Source organism: Plectropomus leopardus, chromosome 8, assembly GCF_026936395.1.
Source record: "Plectropomus leopardus strain MGB_pleo_1.0 chromosome 8, ASM2693639v1, whole genome shotgun sequence".
NCBI lineage: Eukaryota > Metazoa > Chordata > Actinopteri > Perciformes > Serranidae > Plectropomus > Plectropomus leopardus.
Window position 1 is genome coordinate 27,870,377 of NC_142183.1, and position 16,759 is coordinate 27,887,135.

At 40.2% G+C, this 16,759-nt stretch overlaps 1 protein-coding gene across 3 annotated transcripts; it reads right to left on the bottom strand.

Moving 5' to 3' along the window:
- Positions 1-1,318: 1,318 nt before the first annotated feature.
- Positions 1,319-14,907, bottom strand: LOC121947819 (progesterone receptor-like). Of its 3 annotated transcripts, none has more exons than XM_088081307.1 (10): positions 13,703-14,907; positions 12,285-12,347; positions 11,187-11,323; positions 10,840-10,956; positions 10,275-10,418; positions 9,478-9,687; positions 7,752-7,896; positions 6,616-6,746; positions 6,309-6,460; positions 1,319-2,439 (listed from the first exon to the last, which is right to left on the bottom strand). In XM_088081307.1, the coding sequence occupies exons 1-10, from the start codon at positions 14,569-14,571 to the stop codon at positions 2,275-2,277; spliced, it is 2,133 nt and encodes a 710-aa protein (XP_087937433.1). In that variant the 5' UTR covers positions 14,572-14,907; the 3' UTR covers positions 1,319-2,274. The 3 variants fall into 3 exon arrangements, with proteins under 3 accessions (XP_087937433.1, XP_087937432.1, XP_042348885.2); XM_088081306.1 differs by having other exon boundaries at positions 12,285-12,359; XM_042492951.2 differs by lacking the exon at positions 12,285-12,347 and having other exon boundaries at positions 13,703-14,904.
- Between the last annotated feature and the right edge of the window lie 1,852 nt (positions 14,908-16,759).

Sequence of the window (16,759 nt, forward strand, 5' to 3'; positions counted from 1 at the left end):
TGAATCCGTGTCCAATTACATTACGAAGCAAATGTCAATGGATCCAACAGATGTTGCTCTACCCCACTTTTGCTGAGTGGATTGTAGATTCAACAGCTGCCACTAGATGGTATTAAAGCACAAGAAGGGATTTCTGATGTCAGCAGAAGACATGGCTGTTTTCCTCCAGGATAAATAGATGGAATAAATCAGCCAGGCTTCCTTGTTTGACTGTGATATGTTTTAGTTCCCTGCTGGGATCTATTACCTGGCTGGGTGGAGACTGGGATAATCCTGAGGGTGTATACTGCAGCAGCAAGAAAAACTTGTCAGTGTGATGTTTTCTGAGAGCCTGCCTGTCCACTTGACTGTACAGCAGAGTGCAATGAATCTAGCAAACAGAGAAAAAACAGGGAGGTTACTCTATTACCATTAGCATGCACTCAAAAGACCCTCATCTTAAATGGATAGTTCAGATTATTTTTGTTGTTTAGGATACTTATCCATAAACAGCACACACAGTAGATGCTTGTCGGCGTGCCCCCAATCTGCTGCCGTGGAGGGGTCAGCAAAAAACATGTGTTAGCCACCTAAAAGAAGTCACACCTACATAATTTCACATCAGTTTAAGTGTATGCAATATTGAGTGCATTTTCACATCTTTACCATAACCCTTTAAAACCTCAAAAATTGGCTTGACTTCTTTTAAAAAACAGGAGGGGGGGGGCAATGACCAACTCGGAAAGAAATGACCCACAAATTGGAAGAAATGAGTAAAAGGTGATGAAGAAACTGAGCTTAAAATTAATCAGTTTGCTTAGATTTCAAAGGGTTAAGAGGGTTAGTTCAGATTCACCAAAGTCACACAATAACACCAACTAACAAACTGATCCAAGCAGAGATAAACCAGCAGCTCCTGTGTTCAGCAGCTAAAATTACAGTTATTTTGTCAATGGAGTCCGGCTTTGAAGAGAGGAAAATCAGGGGCTTTTGAGGGGCTTCCCCCTCAAAATGGGCTGTCTGACAAAAGAGTAAATCAGTGTAAAAACTATCAATATCCTACTTAAACTGATACTGATTTTTTTTTTTTTTTGTGGTGGCTAAAATATGTTTTCTTGCTGATCCCCATCCACAGCCATACACTGCCCAGCTTCCGTGCTGCTGCCTGCTTCTCCAAACTTGGAGCATGCAGACTGACATCACCTGTATGAAACACACTGTCTATGGATAGGTACCACATACAAACCCACCTCAGGAAAGAAACCACCTGAATGATCCTTTTAACCTCATTTAAATGTGTTTTTTTTTTAAACTCTCATTATTAACAAACAGATAGCTGTCATGCTTCAGTTCTTTATTACACGTTAAGCTGTAAGTGCAACAAATGAGCGGATTCTTGGCTGGACCTTCAACGTTTAGCAAAAATGTCAGAAGCTACAGTGATGATACACGACAAAGCACTTGCAAAGAACACTTTTTAAGAAACAGTAGAAAAGTTACAACAGTATGAAATGTCCACGTTGGAAAAAATTGTACCGGTATAACATTCAAAAACAAGCAAACTTTAAAAAAAAAAAAGTCCAGTTATTTTCTTCAGCGTGACCTTTTGATATCACAAAATTCATAAATATACATTTGAAATCTGCACTGATGCTTGCGGTTTAAAAGTGTACTTGTTTTGGCGACAACTAAAACTGTTACTCGGCTGTTATTTCGATGGATGAGAGGAGCTTTGGGAAATATATTCAGGCAAGACAGCTTTGCTTCTTCGCATGCATGCCACAACCATTTATTAACTGTCAATCAAACCTGTTCGTCTCAGGTGCACACAATAAGATTCATTGTTAAAAAAGCCAAATGTCATACCACTGCACACAGACAAGCTATGGTGATGTGAACTCTGCAAACGTGTACCATCTTCTCTCCCGAAAATGAAATATTGCCCGCTGTCGGCTGTAAATATGAAGACATGCCAGGTGGTTTGGCCTTTCATGAGCTCGTATAAAGGAATGCATGCTAAAAAGTGTTTCAAATCAGCTCCGGAAACATTTGTTGTGTATGATACAGATAACAGGCAGTAAGAAGAACAGAGTAGATGCAATTAGATTGGAAGAATGTGCTGTAAGCCCTTCATAACTTCACCCTGCTCCACTCTCACCCTGTAGGTAAAAAGGGGCTTATTTCACCTCATGAAATCATAAACCCTATCTTGCTGCTTCAGCTTTTACCAGAAATGGTCTGAGACTGGGTGTCTGCAGCTCAAGTGACATATAGGACAATCACAGAGGCTCCAGTCTAGGCTGTATCATGGAAAAGGATGGGTTTGACCATGCCTGAGAGGATCTTGGGCACGTGGACGCTCACAATCTCCGAGATCATCTCTGGGAAGTTGACACGCGTCTGGAGGGACTGAGCTTGGATGAACAGATCATAGGTGAACTGGTGTAACTTCCTCACAATCTGACAATAAAGAAAGAGGAGATGGAGGTTATTAGTGACAAAGATGTAAGGGTGAAATGTGTACAGCATTGAAAAAGAACAAAGCCTGCAGATAAAAGAGGAAATAGCAAATGACATTGGGGCCTGACATGAGCTTTAAGAGGTGATTTAAAAAGATGACACTCATTGTGATGCTCTAAGCCCCACAGGCAGGGAAAAGCCAAAAGAAGTCGGAACTGCAAAGTCTTGATCAACTCTGGTTTTCTGCCTAAAGGGCCCTGCTGCCAGACAATCCCTGGCTGCCCTCCAGCTCATAAGGCATTAGAAGATGTGAGATGTGAGTGGGACACTGACAAAGCTGAGCCTTTAAGAGTAAATCCACAGTGAAAGACATGAGGCTCAAACTGCTGTGCAGCACTGCTCACTTTGGGAGGAAACTTTCCAGCTCTTCTGGTCACGCCCCCAACCACTGATGTCATTCATGTTTTAGACTTCACTTACCAATCAGTAGTCAAAATCCTAATCGCACTCAGGAGGAAAGCAGTTAATCTACACCCTCTAGTGGTTACATCTCTACCAAGTCTTTTCTTCATAACTCCACTAACAGAGATTCAAAAATGATTTCAAATCCATGTAAGCATGTTTTGGGGGAATAACCAATGTGTATTTCAGAATTTATTTATTTTGGCTACATCTGTGCATAAAACAAGGTAATATGCAAAAAAAAAATGTAATTGTGCAGAACATAGGTGATAGAAAACATTCATTGTGACACTTTAATTAGGTAAAACACATCTGACTGTATATTTTAAGAGGAAGCACAAATCTTAAAAGTATGTGCATATTAATTTGTGGTGTGCTTTGTGGAATGGACTGGAGGAAGAAAACAAGTAAAAATACAGTTTGAAAAATGTGTCATAAAAAAATTGGTTTGCCGGGCACAGAGATGAGAAAGGGGAGTATAAAGCACACTGATGATGAAATAGTTCTTTTTCTTTCTTCGATATTGGAATGGTGCTGTTGATTATACATACATATATATATATATATATATATATATATATATGATTAGCATGAACAGAATGGTTTAATTCTTGGGATGGACGCTGTGGCGGAGTGTTAGTTTATGATTGTGTATTGTTGGTAGGACTAGACAAACATTTGGCTTCTTCCTACTCACTTTCAGACATGAAATGTAAATTAATGTTGCTTATTGAAAATCAGTTATCTATGATCACTATTATTTTGTATTTTTTTTTAAATGTTCGAACCAAAGTCTATACATAATCCTGCCAACTATAGTGAGAGCATGGGTCTATGGCCTGGCACCTTTTCCTCTAAATTTTGCCAAACTTCAGTAATGGTGGCTTGTCTTGAGTCGCCCTGCTCACCATGGATACCAAATCCAAAAAAAGGAAAAGTCTTGCAGGAAAGCAGAGAATTAAATGGGCAGACTGGACAGATTTGTTTGCTTTTATCTCCAATACTGCAAAGTCAAAACACCAAATAATCATATTAGTCCACTGCAGATTATCTACCTTGTGGTAAAACATGTCAGTGAATGCTCAATTAGACCTGTTAGCCTCTTAAGTCTAAATTAGCTCATCACCATTACTGTGTTATCTTCATTTTAAGGCTCCAGACAGTTATTTTCCTTTGGACAAAATTGCTCTTTTGATAGTAATAGTTGCTGATTCAAATGCATTTTGGATAAACTAGTGTTGCCACAATACTGGAATTTCTAACTTTGATACAATACCTTGAAAAATACTGATATTTGATACCAGTTTTGAGACCTCTGGGAAAATTTATATTGAGAGCATAAAATCCAAAATTGTCATTAAAAAGTAACTGGGGGACTGGCATTTTAAGAATTTCCCTGTATGGTGTAAACCGCTGTGTTTTTACTGTGCATATGACAGTAAAATTCTTGAATCTTGAATATCAAGGTTTATAACAACAACTTTTCTTTTTTTTTGGTTAGTGGCAGAGAGCAGCCGAATAACTGTAGTAAACATTAGCAATAATTTAAACTTTACATTCATGTGAACAATATTCTTCCTGCTGTAATGAGCACGACTGTCATGCATTCAAAATGCCAAAAAAGTGCAAGTTAAAAACAAAAATGCAACCAGAGGGAGTGAAACGAGTAAGTCAAACACAGCGCTATGGGTGAGTGACAGAGGGGCTGTGGGGGTTTGTCAATTTGCTTTCGGACAGAAAAAAAGAGCAAGAAATTAGTAACCTTAGTATCTATCCAGCGGAAAGCAGATATTTAAACCGTTTCAATTTCAATTCATATGTATCGTCAAATTGATATTTTTGACAACACTCGTCCATACACACCTACATGCCAAGATACATGTTTTTTTTCTTCTTTAACGAGCAAACGATTCATAAAAATGGAATGTCAGTGAGTCACACTACCTCCCACTGTACGGTAAGTAATCAAAAAGAAATACAATACAGCATGTGGCCGTAAAACAGCCACAGACTCAATGACTCAGGCTTAACTGTAAGCTTGTCAGTGCACCTCACCATCAGACAGGTGAGTCTGTGACAGTGCTAATTGTCTCTACAAACAGTCAACTATCTAGAGTTCACTGGTGTGCCAGTAAAAACTCCCATGTAACTTATTTATATTCTTATTCTCATCTCGCAAAACTTGGTCAGTCTTCAAATTTCCCTTTTTTCACTGCTTTCATTTGACTCTGGATTTTATTTGGACCCATAAAATTCCCTCCTTCCCTCTCCAAACCATCAGAGATCACATGTCGGCACTCTGAGCTAAAATTTGCAGGTTTAAAATGTAACATTTGTTGACTGCAGGCGGAACAAATATTAAAACGGCTTTTATTTCCTTGTTGGCTAATGGTTCGCCTCTGCATGTTTGCATTTGTAGATCTGACCTGCTGCTGCTGCATTTCCTGCAGATGCAGTATGTAGATTAAAGAGGAAGTGCAGTCTGCAGCTACTTGATGACTGGCTGGGACCAGATTGGGGTGCTTTACATCATGGACAATGTGTGTCAGTTCCACATGAGGCATTACAGTTATTTCTGATGTGGCAATGCTACCGCCAGAGGGTGACTCTCTCATTTTCCTTGCTGATATGCAACCAGTATAGAGGAGCTAAAACAGGAGTCATATGACACTTTGGTATGTGTTTAACCTTAGTGGACGGCTGGGGATTTGTGCACAAACTGGAGGTGTACCCCAGGTTGAAAATGAGACAGAGTGACTTTTGTCAGAATGATGTTACAGTTTGCTCTTGCTTCAATGCTCTTGTAACTTTAAGAGCATTAAATATATCAATGCTCTGGAAGTGCTTATTTATCTAAACTATTTACTAAGGCCGTGAAAGGCTTTAAGTCTATGTGTGCTTCATTACTAAAAGGGGCCACAGAAGGGTGACAATGTGCCATGAGCACCCCGGTCACATACTGTTTATTGTTTATTGTGCTGTTTGTTGTGTTTTATTACTTTTTTTCTTTCTTTCTTGACTGTTGTGTGCTAAAATGTATGTATGGTCTGGTAGACTGCAAAACTGAATTGCCCTTTGGAATAAATAAAGTTGTCTGAACTGTATTGCAAATAAACTGAAATATACTCTTTCTAAAGTTTAAAGTGTATCAGCTGATAGCCTCCATTTAAGCAATCCGGCCATAAAAACGATTAACAAATCTTGATGTGGCCCAGTTAGCCCACACAATATTGCTGCAAGCCAAATACAGTGTTGGCATAGCTCAAAGTACGCAAACACTGTATTTGGTTTACACTATTTCCTGCTCCAGTAGTTAAATGACGCCAACTAAAATTATGTTTATATCATAGTTCACAAAGTCACAGCATGGTGTGTGTTCACATATGAGGTGGAATTGTGTCTATTACCGACTGGAGATAGTCCAGCAGCTGTGTGAGCTGAAACACTCTCTGTGTACGGGTGGTCTCTCCGCGGTGGCTGGCCAAGCGGTCCAGCTCCTTGATGTAGGAGGTTCGCAGTTCATCAAAACAACGCTGGTTCTTCAGGCCCTCCACTGGCACTGTGACCACAGAGCCAGAACACAACAATAACTCTCACAGACTTTATCCATCCCCATCAATTCTCTAAAGTATGCCTGAACTCTATTACAGCTGTATTTCACTTGCTGAGTTGACATTCAACATATTATTTCAGACGCGTTCCCGGCGGACTCACTGATGCTGAAGAGGACCAGGGCCTTCATGCAGAGGAACTCCTCCTGAGTGACCTTCAGCATGCAGAACCTCTGGGAGAGCAGCTTCATCCTCACACAGTGTTCATACATACTGGACACTTGCATCCGTTGGCTGTGAGGGGAAGAAAAATAGTTTAAGAGGAGAAGAAGGAGCACCGGCTGCGACATAAGGAGTGAGACAGCAAGAGAGGGTCAGGCAGAGAGAGAAATATAGAAAGGATGGAGACAATTAATGGAGGCAAAAGTGAAAAAGAGGAAAAAGCAGCAGAGGTGAGAAGAAATGAGTGAGGTGGATAATGGAAAAAGGGAACGACAGAGAGGCAGAGAAAAATGAGGGTCACCAACAAGGGCAGGCGTATCCATTACCATGCAGGTCAGAAGCAGCCCAATAGAGTGACAGAGGTCTAATGCAGACGGAATGAGTGTTTTGCTAATGTCGCGCAAAACACCAGCCAAGTGAAAGCTGCTCCGAGGGCCCCGTGGCTGGCTTTGGCATTCTGAGCAACACTGAAAACAATCTACTGATGAGAGGAGGTGGAATTGTAATTTATGTTTATCAAGCAGGGCGATTTGCCTCACAAACTCCGAGTTAAGTTTCTAAAAGTACAAAGGAAAGACAAAAGACGGGAGTCACAGTGTCAGAAACATTTTCGATAGAGGCTGGAGGTTGGCTGCGGTGTGAATAAAACTTGAAACGCAGAACTCAACGCTGTGGCAGTTCTTGGGGACTGACGAAGGTTTTGCACAAGATGAAACGGAATAAATCATCTGAGGTGATCCCTCTGCGGCCACGTATATCAGAGGCAAAGGAGACGGTGAGAACAGAACAGACTTGTTTACTGTCTCGCCTAAGAAAGACGCCGTTTGTCGTGTCATTTCCAAATCTGCCTCTGAAGCTCGTATTCCACTGTGTCTTTCCTCCCAATCACGGTGACAGGTGAAATCTCATGATATTCCAACAAACCCAGTGTCACCATTATTATTAAAGATGTTTAGACCCAAACAAACTTTCTTTGTTTGCACCAGACATTCCAAAACTTCTTTTAACTATAACTCAAACACAATATTAGAACTCTAGTCTGCCGCAGAGTAAAGTGAGAATTTCTTTGTGACTTACTCATTAAATACTAGGTCCGGAGCAAAGTAGAGCATGGAGCTGTTAGTGAGTGTGTAGGATCTCCAGCCCAAAGCGAACACCATCACTCCCATCCATGATAACTGGATCACTGACATCTGATCGTCCACGTGCATGTCACGGAAACCTGTGAAAAGCACTCTTTTAATCAAACATCTGCTCATGCAAACAATGATAAAACATGATGAAATAACACTTTACAGGTCGGTTGACTGAAGCGTAAAGACTGCAGACTGATAACAACAGGGATATCAAAGTGGGGATGGATTGCTGGCTTTTTTCAGCCTGCCATCCTCACTTTAAATGTGAACATATCCCCCTCTAGTGGTAAATAAATGAAAAAGCTGGTTTGTGTTACATTGCATTGGCTGCTCACAACTTTAACTGGCATACAGTTCTGGCACGATGCTGAGGCCTTGCCCAACGATAAGAGATATTAGATCAGACTTGTCCTGATAGTTCTGGAGATCAACTAGATAGCTGCGAACTTGGAGTTACATAAGTGACTGATTCGCCTCGCAGTGTTATCCACTCTCTTGCTTGACAAGACAAGTGTGACCTTGCAGTGTTTTGCTCGGCATAACACAACACAAATGGTTCGTCTGGCTGAACCTGAAACAACAGACGCTGAGTAAAAACATGCAGCCTTGGCCAGAAACACCTACATGTAAGCTGTAGTGACTACATTCATTCAAATACTATACTTAGGTACAAATTTGAGGTACTTTTACTTGAGTATTTTAATCTCATGTCACACTCTAATTCTACTCCACTGCACTTCAGAGGGAAATATTGTTCTTTTTACTCCACTACAATAACTCAATAACTAAATAAATTACTCTACAAATTAAGATATCTGCACACAAACATGAGAATAGACCAGTGCAGCTGAAACCATTGGTCACTGAGTAGAAAATTAACTGGCAAATATTTTGAGAATTGTTTAAGTCATTTTTCATGCAAAAACATTGCTCCAGTTTCTCAGAAATGAGGACTTGTTGTTTTTCCTTTTAATAATTTTAATTAATTAAATTGATTTCTATTTGTTAGCATTAAGGACTCAAGGACTTTTTGTATTTACATACTTGTACTAAAATAGCATTTTCAATACAGGACTTTTACTAGAAACACAGTATTTTTACAGAGTGGCATTAGTACTCTTTGATAACTGGACAATTGGCTTGATTTCTGTCAAAAACACAGGGAGAAGGCAGTAAGCAATGAAAGAAGAAATGACCCAAAATGAGCAAAAAGTACAAGAAAATTACCTTAAAATTATTTTTAAAAAATCAAAAACTAAACAAAAGATATTAAAACATAAAACAAATAAGAAAATGACCTGGAAAAAAAGCACTTAAACAATACAAATTCTGTAAAATAATTTTAAAAATGTCATTACGATCATTAGAAATATAGTTTTGCCCCAGTTTTGAAAAAAAAAATCTAAATCTACTTATTTCTTGAAATTTCTGGAACATTTATTACCAAGTTGCTCATTGCCTTTTTTTCCCATGCTTTGGAAAGAAATCCCACCAACTAGCTCTGGGTTCAGTACTTCAATTGGTCTACTTGTAAGAGGCGTCTGTAAGCAGCACAGGAAAACTGATGTCACTCCACATCTCAAAGGGGTAACTAGTGAAGGATCTAAATACTTCCTCCACCGCAGCAGTGTGTTGCAGTGTGTTACCTTAGCTGCAGACTGGTTTACCTGGTATTGCTTTGGCCCAGCGCACCACGGTTACCAGCTGTCTTTCCCCCAGTTCATTGAGGCTGGTGAGTAAGGATGTAGGGCTGTCTGGCTGTGCGTGGTCGTGTCCGGCATTGACCACGGCTGGCTCGATGGCCTGCAAGACACTAAGCAGGGAAAAGCGGGAGCGCAGAGGTGTGGGTATGCCTAGAACCATGGCCTGGGATTCTCCTACAGATATCAAACAGACAAGAAGAGTAGTATCATTTTGAGTCGAGTACATCCCTAATTAATTCCTTTTTTAAGTAAGTCAAATCAGATATAACCATAACATATTGATATTCAACAATTTGTTTTGTTTTTCCATATAAAGTTTTACAGTTTGAAGAGGGTTCAGCAGGACGTTTCAGTGTGACAAAGGTGATATGGTAAACAGTTAACAATGCTAACAACAGATCGCAAATACGCAACATTTATTGCCGACACTAGATATCAAACGAAGGCCAGGGACTGTGATGTATTAAGCTGCTGTGAGCTGTAAATTTAACACTTTTAAGCAAAATAAGAGAAGATAATGTTATCTCGGAGTGATACAATGCAGAGTCTCTTCTCCTCTGTGCCGCTGGATTGCATCTGCTGCAACCTCTACCAAAGAGTATTGTGATAGTCAAAAGCACTCACTCCACTGCAAAGTCTGTTGACTCGACTGATGATTCCAATCTCAAACTTTCAGCAAGCAGCCCTTGAATCAATATTACATATTTTATGTCAAACTCTGTATTGCATGTTACTTAAACTCCTGTGACACTAATCCTCACTTTGAGCCCTGGCGGCTTCACTTCCAGGCTCCAAGATTACATCTCTCCTGCTGGGCCTTTCTCCGCGTTCTATGGGCCCCCAGGGAGCCAGAGGTTGCTCCTCCTCTCCATTCCTTGTCTGTCCGGCTCCCTTCAGCCTGCGACCTAGACGCCACCGCAGACAACACAGACAAGTGGAAGACAAGAGGGTGAAAAGGAGATAAGAAGCCACCATTTCAACTAGTTTTGTCTGATTTATTACACAATATTCAGCTAAAAAAATTGGGGGAAAAACTGGGATGTTATACTGTTAATTAGGCTAATACTTAAATAAGCCAATGGAGCAGTTCCTCATCGTAATCATGTGGCAAGGCTCTCCATCATCAGCCACCGGACAAGAGAATGCTATTTTGGCCTTCTGCTGAAATGCATTTGTTACACTGTATTTAAGCAAGAACTTTTGATCACTAAGTTCTGATCCAATGCATGTAAGGTATCTAACCACCCCGACCCCATTTTCCAAACACACACCACACATACTTTCCTTCCTTGACCACTCGTTCTGTTCTTATCTTTAGTTCCTGACCTTTAAGGCTCATTCCCGACATGAAGCATCTCTTCAAGCGGCACGAGGCGCAGTTTTTCCTCCTCAGCTTGTCGATGGTGCAGTCGTTCCGGCTGGCACACAGGTGGTTCTGCTTACCTGGTGGTACAGAAAAACGGGATGGACTGAGGAAACGAGTTCAACAACAATGCCTCAAGCCTCCAGCTCACAGCAAAGATATGTGGGTGTTTTCTGATAACGAGAAACTCGCCCTCATAATGTCAGGTCATTGTGCCCTGCACTGCATGAACGAGCGAGTGGGTGTAAGAAATTAAATCAGCGGACGAGTAATTGCATGTGTGCACACTGGCGCATGTTTGTGAGCATACCTGCAGCAGCCCTCTTGAAGAAGACTTTGCAGCTGCCACAGGTTACGGCTCCATAGTGGCAACCTGAGGCATCATCGCCACACACCTGACACACTCTCCTGTCTGACAGGTACACACCTGGAAACAAATCGTCATGCCTGGACACACACACACACACACACACACACACACACAAATAAACATATGAAAGTGGTGTTTTTAGAGGATTTAAAAGTGGGCACATTTTAGTAAACAGTTTAACCCTTTGAAACCTAAGACACCATCAGTTTTTTTGTGCTGCATTCAGAGGCCTTTCACAAGCATTTAAACCTTTAAAACATGAGCAAATTGGTTGGATTTCTTTAAAAAACAAAACATGGGGAAAAGGCCAGTCAGTAGCTTGGCATGAAATGTCCCACAAAGTGCAAAAAAAATCTGCAAAAATTAACAAAAACTGATCAGAAAATTAACTTTAAAAAAGCAAGAGAGAGAGCGTTAGAAAATTACAACAAAGGGAAAACATATAAAGTTTAAAATATATTGATTTTTTTTAATTTAGTTGTTATTTTTAGAACACGTTTCAGGTCATTTCCTGTTTTTGCTCTTTTTTTGTTTTGTTGCTAATTTCCATTTTTTCTTCTTTTTTTTCTATTTTTGTCTCATTTCCTGTTAAGTTGCTCATTACCTTTTTTTGTGTTTTTGAAAGAAATCAAGCCAATTTTCTCAGGTTTCAAAGGGTTAAACAGCAGCAACTTAGATAGATAGATTTTATTGTCCACCTCAGTGAAAATTTGTCTTTGGCCTCCCTTAAAGATACATACAACACATAAAAAAATACAACATTAAAAATGCACAAATGTACAATATACAAGAGACAATAGTTCAAACAAGCAGTTGGAGAAATAATATATATATAAATATAAATAAAAAGTAAAAGAGAGCACATCTTACAAATAGTAGTTCCCCTAATACAATTATCCTGTGTTCATCGCCTGAATGGAATATATATATAAAATAAAAGACTTCCTATAAATGTTACGACTGGTTTTAGGGACCCTAAATCAATGGCCAGACGGGAGCAGCTCAAACTCTGAGCCTAATGGATGTGAGGCATCTTACCTATAATAAAAGATCAAACAGCAGGTCACTGCGTTTATCCTCAGCGGCTGTCTGTTGTGAAATCTGGGACATAAACTTACAAAAAATCCAATTACAATAGGAGATTTTCCTATTCCATGATCAATTATATAACAACACGTGAAGTTATCCAAAAGACAAGCATCCCTGTGAGTAATGCACTGCAGAGTGAGCCTTTCACTGAGGAATCAACCAGTGGAAACAGGGCATTGTTTCCTATTCCAAGCACAGAGTCAGCAACAGGTGCTCTATCTCTTGTTTATAGTGACACTGATACATTAAGTGGTATTTTGCACATAGATAGACACAGCACGGATCAGGATCATCCTGGAAAGTTAGGGATGGGTTGAACTTTGATTCTGTCTGGCTGAAACACAACTTGGCCAAGGCCGAGGAGAGCACATGGGGCTTTTAGAGGACAGATAATTGAATGCTAATACACAGCTGGCTTTGCAGCTGGATTGAGGAATGGTTTTACAGTATATCAATAAAAGGCATAAAAAATAATACTGCAAAATAGTCATGTTTGTGTATTTGATTAATTTGTGCTGAAACCCTTTGAAATTTGCTTGATTTCATTCAAAAATATTGGGAAAAGGCAATGAGCAGCAAAAGAAGAAATTATCCAAAAATAAACAGGAAGTTAGTTTTTAAAAAAAAGTACAAGAAAATTACAGGAAATTAAGTAAAATAAAAACAAGAAAGAAAGAAAATGGGAAAGAAAAAAACCCAAGTGAAATTTTTTTTTCAAAAAAGGAAATTAACTGGAAAAGATGCTTAAGAAATACAACAATTTTGTGACATTATTTAAAATATGTAATTATCATTATGAATATTTTTTCCCTAGCTTTTTGTACTACTACTACTACTACTACTACTACTACTACTACTACTACTCTACTAATTTCTCACAATTTGTGAAACATTTATTACCAAGCTCATTGCCTTGTTTCCCCATGTTTTTTAAGTATTCGCACCAATTTGGGTTCAAAGGGTTTATGTACTTGTAAAAGGCGTCTGAAAACGGCAATAAAAGGAGGTTTCAAAGGGTTATATTACGTCCAAAAAAAAATCCCCTGCAGCTCTCTACAGACATTTCAAAAAACAAAAAGAACAGAACAGTGCAGCTATGAAGTCAACTACTGGATTTAATAAAAAAATTTAATTCATAACATTCAAATGAAAGGACCAAATCTAACAGTGCAAAACTCATTAGGACCAACTGCAAAGCTTGGCAGATGACAGCAAGCTGACTACTTCACGCTGCAATAGTCCTTTTGTTTCTGTTTGAAGAAAGATGAGCGGTAGGAAGGAATGCAGCCTTAACAGAATTGCCATCTTGACTTGATGCCAAACAAAACCAAGTCAGAGCAAATCATTAAAAAAAATCGGTTATTTACCTGAAACTGCGATCCGAGCAATCCACCCAAACTGCAGATTCTCTCTTGATAGTGGACAGATTGGCAGCCTGCCCTTGAGGAATTGCACTTTGGTAACTTTCCACTTGGCCATACCCCTGTGCCATCGGTGCTCGCAAGCCACCTTTACCACCTTGCTCCCCGTTACTGTACCAGACACAGCGGCATTCCTGCCTGGATCCATGAGAGGCTTGACCACAGTTACAATATTTACACAACAAATTATGTCCGCCGGGTCCGCCTCTCTCTGGCTCGGATCGGCTGCTGTACGCGCACCACACACCCGGCGTTTCTTTATATAGGTTTGGGTTGGCAGTGTAGGCAGAGTACTGTTTCAAAGGTAGGAGCTCATCCATCTGAGAGGAGGGCGCGGGCAGCTCTGCCACGGTGCTCATGAACAAGTTTGATTCCTTGCAGACAAATGTGGAGATCACCGGGCCGCGCGTCACGGTTTGCGCGCTGCCCATATCTCCAGATCTAAGCAGATCCATGCAGCTCACCTGCTGGATGTCGGGGCACACTTCTCCAAAGTCGTCCCCTCTTGGGTTAGTGTCATTCAGGAGAAGCCGGGTGCCTTCTGAGTTCACATTTTGAGGCGCGCTCAACTCCCGCACTCTGTTCTCCATACTGAGGTCGAAGTCTGCAAAGGCGCTGCTGCTGCTGCCGCCGGAGAACTGGTTCATGTTGTTGAGAGGAGAAGACACTGAATCCAAACCCAAGGACACCGACACTGCCTTACTGAGCTCAGCGGTGCTTGGGCACGCACAGGTGTCCGCACAATCAAAGCGATCTTTCGTTGTTAAAGACTTTGCCGTTTCTTCTAAATCAGAGAAGCTCGAGCGAAAGGCCATCTTCGGCACGCGTTTTGACAGTTTAAGCAATGCGCTGGGTGCACGAGGAACAAATAAAACAACACTCCAGGCGAGAAAACGCCTACCCTATGAGACTCCGGTCATATGTCTCGGCGGATATGAAATTCAGAGCAGTTGTCGACGTAGGTTGTTAGAGGGAAGGGACGTCCCGTCGACACGCTTCGCGAATGAAAGGCTAGCGAACTTTTTTTTATAACAAAGTAAACGTTTTCGGTGTCCGGAGCGCAAACGGAAAACTTACTCCATAAGTAACGGTTACAACTTTGTACTTTGTACTTTGGCATGTTGTTGTCAGGTCTCGCGAGAAAAGCCGGGGGCTAAACAGTAAATAAGATGAATTTCGCCTGTGCACCGCATGACAGCCATGCTGCGCAGCCACACACAGATAACTGCTGCGTTAGTTCAGAAGATGACGATGTTTTTCCGTTTGGAACTTGAACAATAAGTTGTTTCAGCTCCAAATGTGCTCACTGCTGTTATTAACATAGGGTATAAATCGTCCTGCACGATCACTGATTTTTTAAACTCAACACCGAAAGGGTGAAAAATAGGTTGGATGAAATGAATAAATACATTTTAAATGGATGGTTTAATAGTCACTATATTTTTGGACAGCGTGTGATGGATGAGGACATAAGCAACAAGAGATGGGTGAAGAGCAGCATGCAGGTTGCAACAGGTGTCATCTTGTAGCATGATTTTGATAAGATTATCCCTCTCTGTGCAGCTAGAGATGTATTATTTCAACAAAATTTCTATCAATTAAGTCAAATTTCCCTTTGTTTGCTTGTTTATTACAGGAGTTGGGGCAGTGTCATGGAGACATGACTTGATAGGAGTTTAAGTGAAGGGGTTTGGGATTGTGTAGAGCAGTGGCAACCCTAAGGGGTGGCCGGATGGGGGGGGGGCATAGCCACTGTTAGCTTTAAAGCCGCATTCCTAACGCACAAAAAAAAACCTGCTAACACCTGCAAACATCAGGCTTTTTTTTAACACAGATTTTTATCACCTCTGGCTCAAATTGGCACTGATAGGAATACAACTCCCGAGTGAACGTGGTAATTTTAGCTTATTAACTGGCAAGATGCAATAACTCACCATCACTAATTACCATCTTTTCCTAAGCAGCACTAAAACACCGATCCAAATACATCTGCACAGAGTTAGAAAAGAGAGAGTGAATAAGTAAGAGATATACGGTATAAACAGAAGAAACTAATGAAAAGTTTTCAGAGACCTCTATGCTTGCTGCTGTCTACTCTTTACCTGTTCACCGGCCTGTCTGTGACGTCACACAGACACACCAACTAAAAAGGTAGGTAAAGGAAGACTTGTGCTGGCAGTGGGAATGCAATCAATCACCTATATTTAGCTGGATTACCCACATTTGAAAAACCTACATGCACATGCTGATTTTGGTGGGAAAGGGGTAGAAAATGCTCTGGTGTGCTCATCTTTTTAAGATAGCGAAGCTAGTGTTCCCCTGTGATACTAGAAGGGATCTTTAGGATCTAAAGCATCTATTGGTACCAACTATCACGGTATAGTTTGTCAGGAGGGGGGCTTAATAATGCTCCAAGGTTAAGCAAAATTTTTGCAGACAAAAAACTGGCATGGCCATTTTCAAAGGGGTCCTTTGAACTCTCATCTCAAAATATTTGAATGACAATCTGTTGTATTGGTACCCATGAGTCTCCCCTAAACTTGAGTAGGCTTGTTCCCAGTAAATGTTTTGTTTATTACAATCAATGTACTTCTTCAGATTAAAGCTTTCTTTTTAACGAATGAAAATGAAAATGAAAAGGACAACCAGCCTTTTTCATGAACGATGAATCGCCCAACATATAGATATACAGTGTTGGCAAAGTTACTTTTGAAATGTAATACATCAAAGATTACTAGTTGTCCTGTTAAAAATTTAATATGTAATGTAACTATTTTAATTACTTTATCAAAGTTATGTAACTTATTTATTTGTTTACTTTTTGACTACTTTTCTAACCTTTAAACAGGGCAGTAAACCTAAAAAATGTCTGCAAATATACCAAAAAAAGCATTCTTTCATCGCAAAAAGATGCATTGCATATAAGCTTTTTGCCAAAAAGAATATATTCAGATGTAAGATTAGTAACTGTCAATTAATTAAATATTTTTTTCTCACTAACTG